Raw genomic sequence first — 21,964 nt, 5'->3', positions numbered from 1 at the left:
CAAAAAGAACTCAGCAAAACTGAACATCAAGCCTACACTGTAGAACATCTGTTCCCTGCTCCCACAACATTGCACCTGAGCATGCTGGCATGCAGGCGTTTGGGCTCCCGGCGCGCGGCGCGGGCGCCCGGGCACGGCCCCGCGCCTCCTCGCACACGCACGCGTGTGAAAGCGCTTGTGAGCACTGCGACTACTGCATGCAACGAACACCGACTGCTTGAAATGGAACCAGTCATCAGATTCATTTCTCCACCCCGGGGCAGTGTGGTTGGGTCGCTTGGAGGGTGGCTGGAGGTAAGGACTTGTGAACCTGATTCTAAGTGGCATTGTCTCAATACAGAACAAAACAGCCAATGCCATCATTGGAATGATCGCTGACCCAGACGAATGCTGATCACTAAAGCAAAATATTCATGTAATTTACTGATAGGTAGTAAACAGCAGCACTTACCACAAACATTTAAATAGTTAATAATGCATACCTTAATTCTCATCTTACCAGCCAGCTTGTACAAATAAAAGAAACACTAAGAATGATGATTCTCACTGATAATTTTTTTCCTGTGTTTGTAGGGAAAACAGACGTAGAACATGAGGCTGTTTTCCCTTTCAACAAAACTGTTTGCACTAAACTAATGGCCACTACTCATCTTTGTACATATTCGAGATTAAAATTATAGCTTTGCAGCTCACTTGCGACTAAGCTTTATGGTATGCTAGCACTGTGGAGCCTGTGATCCTAGGCTAGGTTTCTCACAACAGATTAACTGCCTGCTGTGTATTTCTCGTAATATTACATTATAAATTGCTTATGCAAAAATCACCAATAATTTACCTGGCACTTGTCAGGCAGCTCGAGTTTTTGTGGGGTTTTTTTGCATGTTTGATTTCAAGCAACTGTTACAAACCCTATTTATGTGGATAACGCCGGGACTGTATTTTCTTTATAGCTATCTGGGTGTTTCTACGTTTAAAAGAGTAGACCTGAGTTGGTAAAGAAAACTGCTGACATAGTTTTTCTTGCATTCTAATCCAAGGGCAAGATCCCCTGCTGGCCAAAGGTACCTTGGTCGACCATCTAACAGCTCCGTATTTGAAAGAAACGAGCTCCTACGGGAAGTTTAACAGTCCTTGAGGTACTTTGCACCAAATAACCTGGGATTTGACTCTTAGGTACGTATAAGATAAGATTTTTGAAAGCATTTGCATTAGTTTTCGTTAAAAATCTCCATGGATTACTAATTCAGAACGACAACGAAAGGTACTACTTACTTGAAATAGGATACATTAAATACTCACACTTTCACTGAGATATTGCACATAGGTGGCCCATTTACATAGCTTTGTAGCGAATAATTTAATGCAGCATTACTAAAAATATGAATACCAGTATGTAAAATAGAAGATACTTTAAATATTCCTTGGGAAGAACTGTCTCTTATGGAGTCACTGAAATATTAGACTTCCACTTGTGTATAAGTAAAACTCAAATGTTAACAAACTTTATAAAATTATAAATAAAAAGCCTCACTAGCAAATTCTAATCTAGACTTTTAAAAATATATCTGGATCACCTACCTATTAGTCATGCACACGCACAAAAAATAAAGGCTATGAGTACAGTGTGCACACTCACAGAGTAAGCCAAAGTATTCGGATTTGAACCTTGGTGGTGTTTTACTGAACCATATATAATACTCCAAAATACTGTCTAACCATCCATAATGTACAGTTGCACTGGGCTCTAAAGAGGCACATTCTTTGTACACTGTTGACATCAGCCCTGAAATCACAAGTTTTACAGAGGAAGGTCGGTAAGCATTACACGCACAGACAGAACAAGGAAACAACCAGACGGTATAGTTGACACTGCATAGAAAAAACACAGTCCAGGTCAGCACTGAAACAATGCGAAAACTGAACAAAACTGCTATGGTCGCTTTTAGGATTGTGTGTTTCGGTTTTGTTTTTGTTTCTCATTTTTGCTTTACCCCTTGCATTTAGTCTCAATTATCTAAGTAGCCTGGACTTGTTTTGGTCCTACTGCAACGCCATTACAGTCGAGAATGTACTGTAAACAACCTTGAGGTGGTGGTCGCTGAGGTGGGATTTTGTTTGGCTCTGGCTCCTTTAGTGATCCGCTCTGGAAAATACATTTGAAAACAGAAGAGAAAAATATTAGAGTAGCTTAGTCCCAATTTTGCACTAATTTGTCTTTATTTTCACTAGAAATCTATTGGTTGGGGCTGAACAGATACTTTTAATTTCTTCCAGATAACTTTTTCGAATGTAGTTGCTGTCTGACATGATATATGAATCCTGGACCGAGCTGAGTTCTTAAGAAAGACTGTTTTCCCCTAGCAGCCTGTGATCATGAAATAGGGAATAAGGAGTGTTTCTCAAGTCTTCCCTCCCGTTGGGTACGGTCTCCTTCAGTTCCCAGCACCTCAAATGACTTTTCTGTATCTCGTTGCGTCTGCTCTCTTTTTTTAGGACAGACTGAATAGAAAACGGACTTTGACAGATACCTGCATGTAACGTAAGAAATAATTGATATTTAGTTACATTCACTTGTATCTGGAAGCACCAGCGCAGCAGGCGTGTTTTTGCAAGTGGTAGTTTCCCTTTGATTTGCTGAGTGTAAATGGGGAGGGAGATGGACTCCTCTAGTTTTGCTGTTTTGCTGAGCAAAATGAAAGAAGGAAGCAAAAGCCACAGACAAATAATAAAAATAATTGAAATTACTTCATGCTACTCCATCTGACATGTTATTAGAAACACATGTGATACTTCACTTTTCAAACCAGCAGATTTATTTGGCAGTGTCCTTTTCAAATGTGTATTTGTCGAGAGGAAAAGATGGGCCTGAACCAAACCCTTGGAGCAGAACACCCTCTGGGAACATAAGTACTTGAGTCCAAACTTTGTCTTAGGCCCATCTCTAATATTTTGAAAAGTGAAATATGGTAAATCATTAGGCATAATAGCTTGGGGTTTTTCTTAAGGATCCAGAAATTAAACTGCCATCTGTCAAGAGGGAAAAATCCCAGAATGCATTAAATAGTAAACAGAAAATTAATTGAAGTTTCTTGCAAACTTACTGTTTTTTTCCGATAGAGTTGTATTTGATCTCAGAACTATAGAAATAAATCTTACTCATAGCGACGTGAATTCCTGCATAGCGATCTAGAAGTTACACTTTTAAACGTTTCAAAACAGCACCACTCCACCATAGGCAGCTGTTGCACGTTGCTTTGCCTGCTGTGGCCACCTCACTAAAAGGACAAGGGACAGGCCCAAAACTCTAATTATTCAGAGTTACCAGCCTTCAGAAAACCAGACAAGGAGTGAAAACGATACAGACAAAAGGAGGCAAAATCTGGTCCTTATATTAACTGACCCAGTTACATAGCGTCATTGTAAGGACGAGGATATGCAGAAAAGAGAATTCCATAAGGAAAGACACAGCCACCAGAACATTTTAAAGTGCTTTAGTGTGGGTTAAAGTCTTCTCTGTTTTGTTTTTCTCCTTCCTCTAATTTGCTGAACCACATGTAAAAGTCGACGTTCTATCCTATGCATGTTTCAGTAACATTAAGTATTTGTGGTATAACTCACATAATGCCTTGGAGCTCACTGGAACAATGTGCATTTACATCAGTAACTCCTTGGATACTGGGGAAATTAGCCCAGGGTGGAAACCTTGAAAAGTCGCCCTGGAGGGGCTGACTCGTCTCACATCCTGGCGCTGGCGGTGCCGCAGCGGCACCTTCGCCCCGCGGCGCCGGGGCAGCCCCCTCCGCCCTGGGCCACACCGAGCGCGTCCCTCAGGGCAAACTAAGTGCTGGGGCTTCAGGACCTCCAAGAGTTTCTTGCTGGAGGACCAAACAGATACGTGGCTCTTGTTAGAAAGCACGCGTGTTATTTTATAAGGAACATTACTACAATTACCATGCGATAGACTCCCTAGCCTTCCAAAGGACCATGAGCCACTCTATGTCGTTATCCCAAGTGGCACGAGAGGACTAGTGAGGATGTGAGTGTTGCTATCTTGCTACTAAAACAAAAAAATTATGTAGGTAAGACTCGTCTTTTATCTGGCTGGCAATTTAAATTCTCATCTACTTGAGTGTTAAAACAACATCTGCAGGGCCTCTGTCTCCTCCATGCCCTGAGGCTGAGGCAAATCTGCCATTTGTTCTTGCACCAAAATGGTCTTGGGTTTTATCGCACACACCACCTAACTGACGTGACAACATCAGTACTTACACAATCTGCATATCTCTCCATCTTACAAAGAAATTATTTTATCCTAAATTAAGCTCTCAATAAACCCTCCAGAAGCTCGCTAACCCTCACCTCAGCTGTTGTGAGAGCCGAGGGCCCGTGCGTTTGCTGCCGCAGATGTGCTCCCCGCGCCAGTCACTGACTGCAGCTGGCCTCATCTTACCACCCACACATCCTTTTTTCACCAGCTATCACCTGGTGCTTCCAGGAGCCTCACCCACACTCCAGGCCAATCACATGGCTATATTACTTTTGCTAATTAGCCAACCCACCCAGGCTGACCCAAAAAGACTAATTAGCACTACATTCCTAATTGAGAAGTCTTACTCATGGTTTTTCAATGGTCTGTAGTAATCCAGTCCTTTTCAAGAGTCTTTCTTTCAGACAGTCTTGATACTTGGTATTAAAGCCAGGCTTTGAACCAGTCTTGTTTGCTGTCCTGAGCCAAGGCCTTTAATAAAATCCAGGCTTCTTCTAAAGCACCAGTCGCTGGCAAATTAACTCCAGACTGTTAGTTCTCACCTCTGCAGGGTGGTGTGCCAGCGGAGTTGTAAGTGCTGCTCACTCCTCGTGGGCAACGCGATCTCTCTGAACAGCGGTGCTGGACCAGACCTGTCCTGCAGATGTACTCACCCCAGCCTAGGAGCTCACCCTCCTACTTTCTGTTAGTACAAACATGTTTTCCTGCACTGCACCGCCATTTACAAACTCACCTATAGCTTAGTTCAAACACTACGGGAATCACGGATTAGAATGCAGCATGTATCACTGAAAATGACCCTGGACAGACTCTTATTTGGATGCCCAGGGCTAACGAGCAAAATTGGTAGAACAGAAAGCAGAAACTACAGTGTTCAGTATGGTTATGATTACCTAAGTGAGGTGTGGTACTGCTGTCGTAAGGGGCCCTTTTCATGGTTTTCATTTTATGGAGCACAACTTCCGTACCACATCCAAATTCCCCAAAGAGAAGGGATTGCTGATGTTGACAGTAAGTCTGTATAGAACTGCTTATAGAATCTCTCCTGTGCAAAGAGGATTTACTGTTTATATAACTATTCTAAAAAAGTACAACAAACCTCCAAGCCACATGAATGCTGCAAGTGTACTATAGCGATTTCTCAACTCTGGGTATAACAATTGATGCTCTGGTTGCATAATGGTCTGTAAGAACACTGGCTAAGTTAATTATAGCCAGAGCAGAAACCCCACTACTTGTCTAGGAGATGGATGTCTCCAGATGTCTCTGCAGCACTTCCCTCCGTTCCACGCTTACCTGAAATAGCCTCCTTCCAATGGTAGGGGTAGAACTGGAGAAAAGAACTGTTTGTTCTTCAGAGCATGTTGTATTAGAGTTTGATCAGTGATATTACTTCTTTTTCTACCTTGTATATTTATCTAAATGCAGAGTGGATTCATATATACGTGAATTTGGAGTATGAAGAATGTTGAATGGGCGGGAGCGAAAGCAGCAACTTGGCAGGGAAATAGCCCTTGGGCAAAAGAGATGCTAAACTGAGTCCCAGCAAAAATTGATTTTGATTTGGCTGAGTTTAAAGATTTTGTGAACTGTAGCTGGAGCACGTATAGTTGTTCTTGGGTTCCATTCGGTTTTCTTTGTAATGCAATGATAGAAGCTTTTCATAGGTATTTCAATATTTGAAGGGAAAGCCATGTTTTTCAGGTCAAGAAGTGGAGGGATCAATTGGGACTTGCCAAAATATGAGCTGAGTTAGATCTCATATAGGAACAAGAATAAATAGTAAAACAAGGAACAGGAGAACTAGGAAAAAATGTGATTGCTAAGAAGAGAGGTAATTGAGATAATTTAAGTGGGGTGTCAATAGTAAATTAATGTTTCAAGTGTCATACGTTGTGATAAATACAGGAGCAAGGGCAAGATGGCAGGTGGGATAAAAACTAAAAATGAGATGGACGTCAAAATCAAAGATCTTCCTGGGCTCATATTGGTCAGAGATCTTCTGCCTCTTGGAAATCAAAACCAGCTGAGCCAGGGGATACAGAATTCCAGAGCAGGTATCTAACAACCGGGAATGTGCGAGTTACACAGGAGAAGGTTAAGCACTAATACTACAGGAATTATGGTGCCGGTAAGGAAGTGGCTACTGAGGACACACACAGTTATTGAAGAAAAACTAATGGGAAGGATATAACTGGGATGTGGAACTCAAGCAGAATTCCCATTAATTAAATTAGCACAGAAAGGTAGGTGTGTGCTACTAAAACCTGTAGGTGATACAGAGCTGGAAGGCTACAGGGCCAAAATATCCTAAAGGAGGAATGAAACTGATGAGTAGAGTAAAAAAGAAAGAAGAAACAGAAATACAATGTCCAAAAATATTTATGGACTAATAACATGCACCTGTCAGAAATGCAGAGCTCAGAAAATGAAGATTTTTGTGCAGTGAAAAAGGCAAAATCTTATCCCACATGGACTGAAATGTTTCTTGCAGGCGCTGGCATGATGCTGAGTATCATTCACAGAACCCCAGAATGTGAGGGGTTGAAGGGCCCTGGAAAGCTCATCCAGTGCAATCCCCCCATGGAGCAGGAACACCCAGATGAGGTTACACAGGAAGGTGTCCAGGCGGGTTGGAATGTCTGCACAGAAGGAGACTCCACAACCTCCCTGGGCAGCCTGGGCCAGGCTCTGACACCCTCACCCCAACAAGTCTCTTCTCCTCTTTCAGTGGAACCTCCCGTGTTCCAGTTTGCACCCATTGCCCCTTGTCCTGTCCCTGGTTGTCACCAGAAGAGCCTGGCTCCATCCTCCTGACACTCCCTCTTTCCATATTGATCCCCAGGAATGAGTCCCCCCTCAGTCTCCTCTTGTCCAGCTCCAGAGCCCCAGCTCCCTCAGCCTTTCCTCACACGGGAGATGCTCCACTCCCTGCAGCATCTTGGTGGCTGCGCTGGACTCTCTGCAGCAGTTCCCTGTCCCGCTGGAACTGAGGGGCCACAGCTGGACACAAGATTCACATCACCCCTGCTCCAGAAAGGTGAATGTGAGTGGATCTGGCACAGAGAAGCGCTATTAAAGTGACCAGGCAGATGAAGGGAGAGGAGAGGAGAGGAAAGGAGAAAGGAAAGGAGAGGAAAGAAAAAAAAGAAAAGAAGAAAAGAAAAGAAAAGAAAAGAAAAGAAAAGAAAAGAAAAGAAAAGAAAAGAAAAGAAAAGAAAAGAAAAGAAAAGAAAAGAAAAGAAAAGAAAAGAAAAGAAAAGAAAAGAAAAGAAAAGAAAGAAAAGAAAAGAAAAGAAAAGAAAAGAAAAGAAAAGAAAAGAAAAGAAAAGAAAAGAGAAAATAAAGAAAAAAAGAAAGGAAAAGAAAAGAAAAGAAAAAAAGAAAAGAAAAGAAAAGAAAAGAAAAGAAAAGAAAAGAAAAGAAAAGAAAAGAAAAGAAAAGAAAAGAAAAGAAAAGAAAAGAAAAGAAAAGAAAAAAAAGAAAAGACGCAGATTTTGATCTTAATATGGGATGTCATTCTTGCATGAACAGGATGAAATTAAGATCTGCAGAACTTGCCGAGCCACAGAGATCCATCATTTAATGGATCTGTTAATTGAAATTTATGCTTTGAAACAAGAGAGTCTGGAAAAAATAAGGTGGAGCTCACTCTAACGGTCTTACAACCCACATTTTATCTTAATAGTATGGTCAGCGTTGGAGAAGCGAGGAGCGGGCAAACAGCAGTGCCCAGAGCACCCCAGGAGCTGCCAGATCCGGGACAACCAGCCGTGAGCAGCTGGACAGACGGACACCCACCCGCCGCTCCGGTCGCTGCTTTTTCTGCCATGGACATACCAAGAATATTTGAAAATGGATTTCTTGTCATTACTCTCTGTGCTTTTCCTTGTTTAAAAATTCTAACTTATATTTAGCACATGGTCCTTACTCAAAATAAACTGCGGCCATGACTGCTGGAGAGAGGGACAGAATCCATGCAAGTTAAACACGGACTAAAGCCAAGCAGCTTTGGTTAACAGGTTGTGATTTAGAGGTCAGAGAAATCAAATACAAGAGTCAAGTGGAGACAGAGAGAATCATAACAAAAAAGGTAGAGGGGAAACACCCACCACAGCGGGAAAGGAAAGGACAGCAAGGAAAAGCCTCCAAAGAAAAGATATTTCTATTAGGCTCAGCTTAAATAAACAAAATCAGGGAGTAAAAATAGATGAAAAAGAAGATAAAATAAAAAATCAAAAGGATGTTATATGATAATAATTATAGCACTAAAACACAACAGAAAGATCGGACTTAGACTCTCCTTGTCTATTTGTGCATATGGCAGCTGTTGCCTGTTCTAGAACGACGGGATTACTGTTGTCTTTGTTTTAATTTCAAAAGGCTGGGGTTTGCTCTATAATGGATTAGGACATGACTGTGGGACAAGAAAGCTGTTTCTCACAGAAGTCTACTAAGCACTTACAAAGGCTGCTCTAGAGTGAGGGCCTCAGGATTGCTTCAAAATCAAATGTTTCCTGTGGTTCTTGAGGGTGGTCACCATGGAGTTTCCCTTGAAGAGGGCATTGTAAAGGCACACTTGTTCAGTTCTTGGCACATTATTTCAAAACACGCTAAGAAAGATAAGTCCTTATTGGTGTTTTGGTTTTAGCATTCTCATTTAATGGATAGATTCACAGCTAACAAGCAAAAGCATTTATGTAGGCATTTATCACTAGCAAACATCCAGCGAGCTATTTACCTGTTCCGCTCATGGGTGAGACTGAATAAGCAGCAGGATTTGAGCAATACATGTGTACCTCCCTTAGAAATTGCTCCATCTACTGGTACAGGATCTCGAGAAGCATTGTAAAATCGGTTATCTTAACTTTCCCGATCAATTTGTTAGTATCTGTTTGATATTTGTATGTTGGGTCCCGCTCTTTTCTAATTACTGTCAATATTAAAAAACTTAGTATTTATTTTCCTGCATGATCTTTAATATATTACAGTACCTGAACGCCAGGTTCAAATGCTTAAAATAAACCAAGCTTTGTGTAATGGCACAGCGACAGTTTTAAATACACGGACACCCTTCAACCAGCGGTGAAATTCTGGGTCTCTGCCCCTGTTGTGATCTCTGTCACTTGTTTGAAGAACACAGGAAAGAAACCTGATTGGGTTTCTGATTCAAAGATGGAAAACCCATCATCGGTGTTGTAAAATACATGCCACCGTTGTACACTTGTGATAAATGGACTCCACTGTTGGAAATGTCGCTGGAATGAAGTGTGCCTCAAACGTGGCCTCCTACCAGGATGTGAGAGCGCAGGGTCCATACATGGTTATTTTCTTCTGCTTTTCTTAAATCCACATTTATATTAGGATCTAAAGGGGTAACAGCTGTTTTTGTTTTATTTTCACAAAGACAAATTAATTAAAAGGTTAAAAAGCCCTTTGATTAAAATAAGGATCTTCTCTTGCAAATATACATGGCTAAAGACCATGTATGTGTGTGTATACATATATACACACACTTGAAGGCAGCACATTAAAATATATTCTGTATTAAAATAATGAAAAGAAATGAAATAAATACAATATCTTTAGGAGAAATTTTTGACAAGGGAGCATTTAGTGATTGTAAAATGTACACCCCATTTCTCGTTTAATGTGACACAGTTCTGTAACACGTTGCGATCCCTGGTGACACCAAATAATCCATAAATCCGAGTCAGTTCTCCCAGCGGAGAACCCGCCAGCAGGTGCCGCTGTGAGCCAGGGAACCACAACGCGCTGCGCTAAAAGAGCTCAGCACCTCCTGCATTTCAAAAATTATTCCGAAAAATCAGTTGAACGTGCCAGTTTAAAGAAAGGCTTTTGAGTTATATAACCTTCCCCAGGTATTGTGTCTCAGGTTCCGCGATGTCTATACGCCCCAGCAGTATTTTCCACTGTTCCTTATGAGTTTTGGTGGCAATGTTTTTAGATTCTCTGCCAATATTTTTAGGAAGGCATCTTGCTGCTGCCTGCCTGATTTTCCTTTAAGTCACAAAAATAACTCCATAAGCATTTTCATACAAAATTGCTTGCTAGGGACTGTGATTGAAAAGAACTTCAGGGCAGAGGGACAGTGCAGCTGGTAAGAGTGCTCATGGAGGCTGCGGGGATGCTCCGTTCAGATGCACACAGACACGCTACGTGTTCCTTGGCAAGCTCTGCAGCTCTGCTTATACAGAGTAACCTGCTGTAAGGGTTCAGAAAGGTCAACCATTAAAAGCCATATAGTAAAACTGTCCAGACTTTGGGCAGGGGCTCTGTGCTCCCCTGCCCTGGGCAGCCAATGAGCCTGGCTGAGCTCTTGGGTGTATTTAGGATCGGGGCTTCCATCAGAAGTTACTCCACAAATCTGGGCACATCGGCTTTATGGTCACATGAAGCCATAACTGCCATTTATCCCCTATTTAAATGTCTTCCTAAGAGAAAGAAATACAAGATGTATGGTTTCAGGGGTCATTAGATCTTTTAGAAGGCTTTTGAAGGCAAGCTGTTCTTACGTGACTCCTGCTGTCTGTTGGTATAGATCTAATGACCTCAGGGAGTGATGTGCTTTGCACCAGTTCAGCAGGATTCTCAGGTACGAATACTGGAACTCTGTATCTACCCTCATTCATGCAGAACGCTTTAGTGTGCTCCTTTAATGCGCCTGTTTGTCAGGCAGCCTTTCCTTCCTGACACCAGGAAGAAAAACGTGCTTCTGCAAGTGCCAAGGGGCTGTGACAGAAGGGAAATTCTTGGTGATGATGTTAATTAGTGGCAAGAAGAGTTAGCGTTAGGGTCTGAAGGATGATACCAATCTGTAGCAAACCTACAAGTCATGGCCCTGTTCCTCTTCCCCTGATCAATGGTTATACATATATGATTTGAAATCACTGTATCTATGCAACCACGAACCACCCGTGAAGGAGGGAACATAGAGCATTTATAAAACGGTCACTAAAACTTGATAACTCATTAAAATGTTCATAAACTTTTGTCTAATTGTAACACATTGTCCTCATGAAATATATTGCTTTGAAATTGGGTCCATCTTTTTGAAACACCCTGTACTCCAGCTGAACTTCTACGAGACCGTGCAAAGCAGAAAGTCATTTAGATAATGTCCACACCTCAGGTTTCGTGTGGAGAAGTTTACTTCTCCTAATAAGCAGGCTAATACTGAATTCTAGATGTCCATATAATTCCATGGTGGGATCCTTCCCAGTTAAATGCATTCTCCTTCAGATAAGATCAACTCAAGTAACCGTATTGTCTGGCCAGCAGAAAAGCTTCAGTGGTTTGAAACAAATAGCTGCTTATCATGAGCAGCTTACTTTAAAAAACAAGGCAAGTACAACAGATGGAATGTAATAGAACTGTGACTACTCTTACGGAAGCACAAGAATAGGTAATTTGATAATGGTTTGCTTTTCTCTCTGGAGGTAATACTTCTTGTTATTTACACTATATTTACATTTGGTTCAATTTTCTCTCTGAACATAGAAAAATAAAACCGGAGAAAACCTCTTGGCTTTAGTCAAATAGCCCAAAGGGTCAAGGAACCAAGAATAATTAAGAGAAAAATAGAAAAAGTGGAAATAAATCAAAGCAGACCTCTAAATAGCTGGAGAGAGCTGAGCAAGGGCTCCCTGGCCCCAGTCAGCAGGTTTGTCTCATGGAAAACTTCTATAAAAATCATATTCCTAGATAAGGTTCTACTATACAGTTTCATCACAGTTGTGAGTAAAACAGGCTGTCACATTTTTAAATTAAATAGAAACAAGTTAATTTTTGCAATGAGATTTTTGGCCATGTGTAGTCATGCCAGCCAGAACTCCTCTGAGTCCAGGGACTCTTGCTTTTCTTTGCAGTGGGACGACTCGTGATAAGAGCAAACGGGGCAAGCTTTGGATCCTGTAATCAAGAGTAACTTCTGGTTCGGTGTTGCAGCCAAAGCTCCGCAGCAGCCACTCGAGAAGAGCAGGAGCCACGGTTTGGTGGCTCAGCGAGGAGCAACACGACTGCAAACTGTGCACTTCCCCTCCACGCTGGGTACCAGTCAAACTTCTTACAGGGCCTGGGCAAGTGCTTACAGATAAATAACTCAATAGATCATATACAAAATGTATATTTAAAAATTCTCTATATATCTGGTATCTCAGATGATAGATTTCTTGTGTTTAAGAATCTCGGGATCTGAGGGTTCAATACAACCAAGACAGATGTTGGGGTCCCCACAGCTGGAAGCAGCTCCTCCTACTGCTCCAACCGAGAACACGCTGCCCGGCCAAGCATTCCCATCAACATCTGGCTGCACAGCTGGAAACAAAGCCTTATTTTCCTAATCGTTGGTTTGTTTTCTGATGGGTAGTTAATTGGAATAGTACCGACCATTGCGGGCATTTATAAATGTAAGCGTTCTTCTCTGTACCATGCACCCAGTGCCGTAGCAGTGGGTAGATTATAATTAATTTTGAAAAACCCATGCAGTTAATAAGGGAATTCAAAACATGGCACATCTACAGCTGTGCTGTTGACTGTAAAGTCTTCATTGAAAAGCAGAAGTAGCAAAACACACCAATTGCTCTTTGATATTTGTATTACTTTGGTTTCTAAGACCAGATACATATGCACATAGTTGACTTGGGAGAAGTTACTGATTTGCAATTTATGTGACATACAGAAATATGCAGTATCCCCCTGCCCCACAAGTGCACGGACTGTGCTTGTCAAGATTAGGAAATAATTTCTCAGATTAGAAGAGGAGAAGACTGTTCAAAGATGAAAGGGACATCTTGTTTTAACAGACTGATTTGTTATTAGGAAAACAACTTGGCTAAAAATTAACTACACATGAGGAAATATCTGTATTAAACACTATAGATCTGTTGAATGATTTCTCATGATTTTCCCTTAAAGCTGGGAAGATCAATGGGTATTTGCAAAGAGTATCTTCTGTAGCAATTCCGATCCCCTTTGTCTGTCCTGCAGTGGTGGGTGATATGAGAAGGCAAGTTTTAAGGAAGCAGTGTCTGATTAACTGAGAGAAAAACTCAGGAATATTGCAAATATTCTGAAGGGATATCTCTGGTTTTGGTCAAATGGAATCCACAATTAGAGGATACGATAAGGGAAATAAGATTAATGTTGAATAACATGCAGTTGCTGTAGCAAAGTCTGAATTCTTCAGTAACCTAAACTAAGTAGAAATCTAACAGCCAGCCAGCAAGTACTCTCTGTGGATCCACCCAGAACTTTTTTGTTTCAGAGGAAAAAGCCTTTTCACAGACATGATAAGTGACAGCAATGACTGAGGAATTTAGGGAGTTTCTTACAGTGCTCCTTGTGTCCCGTTTTCACTCTGGGTTTACGTAGGCAGCTTTTTTTTGGAAACGAGTAAAAGCTTTATTTACATCCAACAGATAAGCAGTTTCTTTGGATGACACCAGTAACCATAAACATTCCTCCTCGTCTTCTTTAAAATGCAGAGAAGGATGCCTACCCAAGACAAACTGGGCATCTATCAATGTCACAACAGTATCTGTTACTGTTTTAAATTTTGATTTGGGTTGACTTGCATGCTCTGGGCAACTCTAAATTTGCCTCTTTGCTTCATTCATATGGCTAATTTACTAGTCCTAAAAGAACCTGTATTTTGCCATAAGGTGGTATCTTTTTTCTCCCTCCTTGTCTTCCTTTTTCAGTGCCCTTTACAATGGACCAGAGTCATGTTGGATGGAAACTTCTCCATTGTATGTGGTTCCGTGGTTGAAACAATTTTGTGCTTAGTTTCAAGTGGCTGTAATATAAATAGAAGCCACACCACTTTTTTATGTGGGATGGTGTATTTTTATAACTTGAAGCATGATGATATATTTGAAGAACAAATTAGTCATTCTGCCTCAAGAACTAGTCTGTCTGAGGTATGCCACAAAACTGTTTTCAAATTGTTTACCTGCCGTGGAGCCTACTGGGAGTAAAAATAGATCCTTGATTCAGGCTTGGTAATTCCTGTATTACAGTTTGGCTTATTCTGATGCTTCACTGATGACCATGGGCTGCGCTGGTACAGAGCAGCAATACGGTCCTTCATAGTTTATTGTCAGGTCATGGTTTATTCCTTCAGTATATTAAAGGAGGTACATGAAAGTTGTAGCTCTTGATCAGACCTGCTGCTTAGCTATAAAGACATAAAAGATGCTATTTAGCATTTATATAGCCCTTTTCAAAGACTCACAGCATCATGGAATAGTTTGGGTTAGAACCGGCCTTTTCAAAGCTCATCTAGTCTGCCCCCCCGCCACAGCAGGGACATCCTTCACTGGATCGAACCCATCCAACCTCACCTTCATCACTGCCAGTGATGGGGCATCCACAGCTGCTCTGGACAGCCTGGTCTAGTGGCTTAACAACCTCATTGGAAAGAATTTCTTCCTTATATTCAATCTAAATCTATCCTCTTTCATTTTAAAACCATTCCCCACTGTCCCGTGACTACAGGCCTTGGCAGTCCTGCAATAAGGCCTCCCGGGGGCTCCTCTTCTCCAGCTGAACACCCCAACTCTCTCTCGCCGTGTCTGTCATCAGTGAAGATACTAAACAGGGCTGGTGTCAGCACAGACCCTTGAGGGACACCACTTGGTACTGGTTTCCATTTGAACACTGAGCCATTGACTGGAACTCTGGGCACAGCCATCTGGCCAATTCCTTATCCATCTGATAGTCCACCCATCAAATGCGTATGTCTCCAACTTAGAGGAAAAAATGTTTATGTTCTTAGACACCTTTACAAAAATACCACACTCTCAGAAGTTATTTAAAGGATCAGTAAAATGAACTTCACACTTTGTAAGCATGGAAATGGAAGCACAAAGATGATTTCCAAAGTCTGAATGGTAGCAAGGCTGGGGCAGAATTCTGCATCCCTGCACTTTAACTAGCAGGCCATGTAAAAGAAAAGAAGTGAAATACATCCATTTGCAACCTTTGACACAAGTTTTCTAGTATGCTAAACATATTTCAGGAGTTTCCTAGATTTTAAAGGTATTTTTTTAATTGCAGCAAATTAAAAAAATATATTCTTGGATAATTCATTTCTCACAAGAACAAGTATTATTGTCTTAGTATTCTTTCTCACATCCTCAGGGCAAAGATTGTCTATGAAAGTGCTTCTTATTATTTCCATTATATTTTATACAGATATAACTGAGAGGAAACAGTACAAACCCTGGTATTTCACTGAATTCACAGCTACCAGTTTACTGCTGGAACCACACCAACACTTGCGCTATTTGATTATCTCATTTGAATGTGACAAACCTATAAAACATGTTGATAAGTTCTTGAATCCTTGTAGTTGAACATATGTCTGCGTAGTTTTCCAGCCAAATTCCTTGAGGGAAAATTTGAGCTTAAAATTATAGAATAAGATGCTCTATTTTAAACCCCAAGGTTTCCTACCTGAGGCTGCTGAGTGGCAGTGGGTCTCTGAGGAGATGGTACAGGAGTTTTGGACAACATTTGGTTCATTTTGCTTACGACCAGCTCGGTTATGTGTTGCCTGTCTTCAGCCTGGTGCTCACCGATCAGCGGCATCGCACAGTCCATGACCTGTAACATAAACCACATCAGCTACTGACACGGCACCGCAGCAAACCGATCCACGCCTGCCGAGAAAGTCGGGTCATCCGCTTGATTCGTTATTTTTAACAAAAGTCAAACAAGATCTGTGGAAATGATCAGAAAAAAAGCACCCGAGCGCAGGATACGGGTCAGCAGAGCAAGAGAAGAGCGATTTTACAATGTCATCCCTTTCAGCCTTCGAGCAACACACAGTTTCAGTGTGATGACACTGGGGGAACGGGGCTCCCGTGGGAAGCGCATCACACATAAGCAAAATCATGTTTCTCAGGCTGTTCAGCGGTCTGCCAAAAATCACAGAGTCACAGAATCCCAGAATGTCAGGGATGGGAAGGGCCCTGGAAAGCTCATCCAGTGCAATCCCCCCATGGAGCAGGAACACCCAGATGAGGTTACACAGGAAGGTGTCCAGGCGGGTTGGAATGTCTGCACAGAAGGAGACTCCACAACCCCCCTGGGCAGCCTGGGCCAGGCTCTGCCACCCTCACCAGGAACAAGTTTCTTCTCATCTTTCAGTGGAACCTCCTGTGTCCCAGTTTGCACCCATTGCCCCTTGTCCTGTCACTGGTTGTCACCAGAAGAGCCTGGCTCCATCCTCCTGACACTGCCCCTTTATGTATCTGTAAACATTAATGAGGTCGCCCCTCAGTCTCCTCTTCTCCAAGCTAAAGAGCCCCAGCTCCCTCAGACATAATCATCTGCGTCTCTGTATAAAGTACATTTCTGAAGATTTTCTCATGTGTTTTTGTGACTCAAACCGTGTTCATCAGCTGGATTAGAACATGGAAATGCAAACTAAAACTTCAGCTTCCTGTCTGTTTGCTGGATTTCTCCTAGGGAATGCTGGATCCTTACTGAGAAATGAAAAATTGTAAATAAGTCCTTGTTATAATTGATATGCTTTCTCGAAAAATAGTGTGGCTGGAGTGTAGCTGATGCAAGAAAAGAAGTAATAACCTACAGAGAAAGGATGACATCAGAGAGGCAAAAAAAAATGTGCACGTTTCCATTCTAGATGTGGCAGGTTAACTGTGTTCCGCAATTATTTAATTCAGCTAGTCAGGTGAATAAAACTGATACTGAATTCAGTCACTTCGGTGGGTTATAAGCATTTGTTATTTCTACAGAATCTTTGTTATTTCTACACTGTATCTACTTTTGGCACATCTGTGTTTGTTTCAGGGGAAATAAAAGTGTAACATAATAACCCCAACTATTAGTCACAATGGCCCTGGACATTCTTATCTTGACAATAAAAGGCTTTAATTCACTTCTGGGACACTGCAATCCTTTTCAATACAGATCAAGGCACGTCACCTGCAGTTTGGTGTTTCTCAGGTACGGATCTCATGTGAGCGAGGCCTACAGTGCAAACAATAGTAGTAACAATTAATGAGAGGCTGTTGGGATAGAGCAGTTAGACTGCACCAGCAGTGACACTCTGTGTGGATGTCATTCTGTGTCCAAATGGAGCGGGGTCCATCTCCCCTTGGGTCTGTGAAAGGCTGCCCAGCTGCACCTCTCACCCAGGGCTTCTCACCAGCACAGGCGAGTGATGCTGTAGAGACAATAAGAAGTTGTGGTGGTGAGAGAGGTGGTGGGCGAAGAAGGAAAGAATCCTTAGTAAGGGATCCTCGTGGGGTTTGCAGAACTGCGGAAGGATCGGTGAGTTTTACAGGGTGTTTTAGTGCTTCCAAAAGTGCGTCCTCCTGTATCTCTTTGGCTTCTGAGGTTCCCTCTCTGTTGCAGGTAAACGGAACAAGACTGAGAAGGTTCAACAGAGGCAAACGGAAATGTTACAGGTAAAGGTGCTCAGAGACATGCGAGGAGTGGTAAGATGTGTAGGTGAAGACTGGGGAAACGACTGAGAGTGCTGCTTTACCTTCACTAGAAATTACGAAGAAGGGCAGACACTGATTTCCTTAGGTGGGAGTGGAAAGTAGGGATAGCCTTAGGGGCTAGTCCTACACAGGTACCTCTGTGCATACGCTTTATGTAAAGTAATCAGTTTAGAGCTACATTTAAATGATCATATTTCAAATTGACACATCTTACCCATTTGCCATTAAAAAAAAAATCTTGAGAGCTTTCTGCAACCGTGTTTCCTGATGCCATGGGCAACTGTGGGTGCCGGTGGCCACAGAACCCTGGTGCCGCAGCTCTGGAGGGGCTGGCGGGGCTGGGACGCAGCACAGCGCCCACGCCGGCCCTCGGGTGGCCACGCTGCTGGGGCTGGCGCTTGAGCTGCTCTCCCGTTATCCCCAACTCCCAGCCTGTGTAGCTGAAGGGAAGACACTGAAACAAGACCTGATGCTGAAATATTCACAGGGTGGAAGAACTGTGTTGTCTGTAGGGGGGACCCAGGGAATCGAATGCACCCGCAGCGTATGGAGCTCTCCTGAGGTGGGATACAGTGGGGCAACTCAATCAAACTGAACACTTCAGCACCTTTATCAACAAAGAGCACAGTTTTACCTTCCTTCTTTTAGATATGCAAGTGCTTCTAGGAATTAGACACACAAATTGGGTACGTCAAGAGACACTTGGGTTTAAAAGAACTTGCATGTTCATTATAACACTGGAATGTAATCTTTCATCTTACACAGTAGCTGGGAACGAGCTGCATTATAAATAGTGTTACCTGAGCTTGAGGATTGTCAACATATGGTGAGTGCTATAGAAATTGTTACCGAGACTGACAAGTTTGTTCTAATAATGAGATTAGTGTGAAGCCCCAAAGCATTTACATTATTCTTCTGTTTGTTCAATTACAAGAGATGCTGCCTATGTGTATTGGCAACCAAAATGTTGGCAACATTTGTTCAGGGGTTTTCAGATCTAGGATGTCTCCTCTAAGCTCTTCCCAGCTAAACCAATTTAAAGTAACCCCAAAGGAAATGATGAAATAATCATTGAAGTTGAGAGCAAATTAATGAATGTTTTTCCACTTTTGCCCACATCAACGGTATTGCAGAAAATCTTAATAATTACACAGAAAGTTTCTATAAAATTTCCAATATTTTCGATAGAGGTATTTTAAAGTGGAATATAAACAATGCTTTTAATTAATTGAGAGAAAACTATTGAATCAATATGAATTGATATTTCTGAATGGGTAAAATCCCAGAATGTCAGGGGTGGGAAGGGCCCTGGAAAGCTCATCCAGTGCAATCCCCCCATGGAGCAGGAACACCCAGATGAGGTTACACAGGAAGGTGTCCAGGCGGGTTGGAATGTCTGCACAGAAGGAGACTCCACAACCCCCTGGGCAGCCTGGGCCAGGCTCTGCCACCCTCACCGGGAACAAGTTTCTTCTCATCTTTCAGTGGAACCTCCTGTGTTCCAGTTTGCATCCATTGCCCCTTGTCCTGTCACTGGTTGTCACCAGAAGAGCCTGGCTCCATCCTCCTGACACTCCCCCTTTCCATATTGATCCCCAGGAATGAGTCCCCCCTCAGTGTCCTCTTGTCCAGCTCCAGAGCCCCAGCTCCCTCAGCCTTTCCTCACACGGGAGATGCTCCACTCCCTGCAGCATCTTGGTGGCTGCGCTGGACTCTCTCCAGCAGTTCCCTGTCCTGCTGGAACTGAGGGGCCACAACTGGACACAATATTCCAGGTGTGGTCTCCCCAGGGCAGAGCAGAGGGGCAGGAGAACCTCTCTGACCTACTGACCACCCCCTTCTAACCCACCCCAGGTCCCATTGGCTTCCTGGCCACAAGGGCCCAGTGCTGGCTCATGGTCACCCTGCTGTCCCCAGGACCCCCAGGTCCCTTTCCCCTACACTGCTCTCCAACAGGTCATTCCCCAACTTACACTGGAACCTGGGGTTGTTCCTGCCCAGATTCAAGACTCTACACTTGCCCTTGTTATATTTCATTAAATTTTTCCCCTCCCAGCTCTCCAGCCTGTCCAGGTCTCTGATGGCAGCACAGCTTCCAGTGTCAGCCACTCCTCCCAGCTTGGTGTCATCAGCAAACTTGCTGACAGTCACTCTGTTCCCTCATCCAAATCATTGATGAAAATATTGAATAGTGCTGGTCCCAGCACTGCCCCCTGAGGCACTGCACTGGATACAGGCCTCAACTGGACTCTGCCCATTGACCACGACTCTCTGGCTTCTTCCCTTCAGCCGGTTCACAGTCACCTCACTCCCCGCTCATCCAGCCCGCACTCCCTCAGTTCAGCTGTGAGGATGCTGTGGGACACTGTGTCAAATGTCTTGCTGTTTGTGTGCCTCTTGAAATGCAAAATTTTTGTGCAGTTACTCTAGTATTAACATCTGCTGAGTTATTGCTCTTTCTTAATAATGTTGTAATACTTAAAGATCCACTTCATTTTATCAGGAGCTTTTTCTTGCAATTGTAATATGCCTTATCCTGGAGGGAGGAGGGAACCATATACACCAGAGGCTTTGGCCAGGACTTTAAAGCGCTAATAATGACTGAACGTTGGAATGTCTTGATGTCAGTGTGAAGGACATGGGATATTTGCCTGATTTTCAGAGGGGGACTTACGCCTGCAGTCTAAAAACCAGCCCCCCTTGAAGACAGGCATTAGCGACAGTTATTTTTGTACATACTGCCCCTGCACCAGCAGGTATGTATCCAACCCCCTCTTACCCAACAACAGAAGCAACAGTTACATGTTTCACAAGTGTGCAAATAAAACTTTGCTTTGTTTACCATCCACTTACATTAAAAAAATGATTTGGAATGACTGTGAACCAGATTGCCTAAAATAAGATCCTGCCAAAGGATCAGACGGGATTAAGATCTGCAGGACGGGGTCCTGACCGAATTTCTATTTTTAAATATTTCTCTAACTGCAAGTTTACATCTAAACTTCCCTTAGGATATATTACCATGTTGTTTGCCAGAACACATATGAAAATTGTAGTTCTATGGCTAAGGATGAAAAAATAAGCCTCGAGGTGCTGCTCAAAACCTCATGTCCACTTCAGCAGAGAAGATCTTAGATTTCTTGACGATGGTATTTTCAAGCATAGCCTCCCTACTCACAAATCGAGGCAGTTTCAAACCCATATGACATAAAAACCACAGCCGCCTGCCCCAGACGACCTTTTGTCACTTGGACAGGTTTGGATGCTGTTAAAAACCCTCGTGTTTGTTGCCAAACTGGGGTAAATATCACTGGCCACAGCTCCGCCGCACACCACGCTGAATAAGCGCTCAGTCGGCTGCGGCTCTGAACGATGGCGATGTGCTGGTGCCTTCCTGAAGGACACAGGCAGCAGCCAAAGGTAAAAAGAGAAAGGAAGGTGTCACATTATCAAGAAAACTACTGATCCCAAAGAGAAACGTCTTCCCTGCGGTGCCACCGCTGCTGTTCTTGCCAAAGCGGCTGCGGTCACGGCGAATACTTTACAAGGAGGGTTTGTTGTCTTTTTTCCCCCCAGTTACTAAAAATCAGTAATGTTTTATATAAATGTACCTTAAGAATTAAAAATATTTTGGGTAACAATACCAGTTTTCCAGACCTGTGAGTAACTTACAGGAATGCCACGCTGGCATTTCCCCGCTTTCGAGGGCCTGACAAAGCTTAAACATACACAAAGCATCCTGTTTATAAATAGTCTATTTGTACTAGTTTTAAAATATCGTTTAAACACAGCCAGTTTGTTTTTTTTTTCAGTACCTTGTTCAGCTATTTAAAATATTGTAGTTTCCTACTAAGAGGATTTCATAGAAAAAAAGACATCTGTAATTTATAAAATCAAATATGTTACTCTTGCAGATGTCAGTAGAAACATGCATCACTATGAATTCCGGTCACTTCATTCATATCACTTCTATCTTTAATTTATGTACGTTTCAATAACCAACTCTATGGGATTAATTTTATCACCCCGAAAATGTACTTGACACATCTTTATATTAAACTATAAGAGACTGAGCAGAAGTAACAGAAGCTGGAACAGGATGTTCCAGTGAACACAATACTGTGATAAGCCAGAACACCGACCTCGTAGTGATACGACCTTTTAGTGAATATTAGTCTGTGCCCTCTGCTGCTAGTGG

The 21,964-nt window shown here is 42.6% G+C and overlaps 1 protein-coding gene across 2 annotated transcripts in view; it reads right to left on the bottom strand.

The window, feature by feature from the left end:
- The window catches only part of SYN2 (synapsin II), a 183,189-nt gene that overhangs the window by 5,720 nt on the left and 155,505 nt on the right, over positions 1 to 21,964 (bottom strand). For both annotated transcript variants that reach the window (XM_082060189.1, XM_082060190.1), the window contains 2 exons: positions 15,746 to 15,895; positions 2,083 to 2,143 (listed from right to left, as the gene is read on the bottom strand). In XM_082060189.1, coding sequence (XP_081916315.1) covers positions 2,083 to 2,143; positions 15,746 to 15,895 — 211 coding nt within the window. The remainder of the gene's footprint in view (positions 1 to 2,082; positions 2,144 to 15,745; positions 15,896 to 21,964) is intronic.

Source organism: Streptopelia decaocto (genome assembly GCF_964273445.1).
Source record: "Streptopelia decaocto genome assembly, chromosome: 8".
NCBI classification, from domain to species: Eukaryota; Metazoa; Chordata; class Aves; order Columbiformes; family Columbidae; genus Streptopelia; species Streptopelia decaocto.
This window is presented reverse-complemented; position numbering and strand designations above follow the sequence as displayed.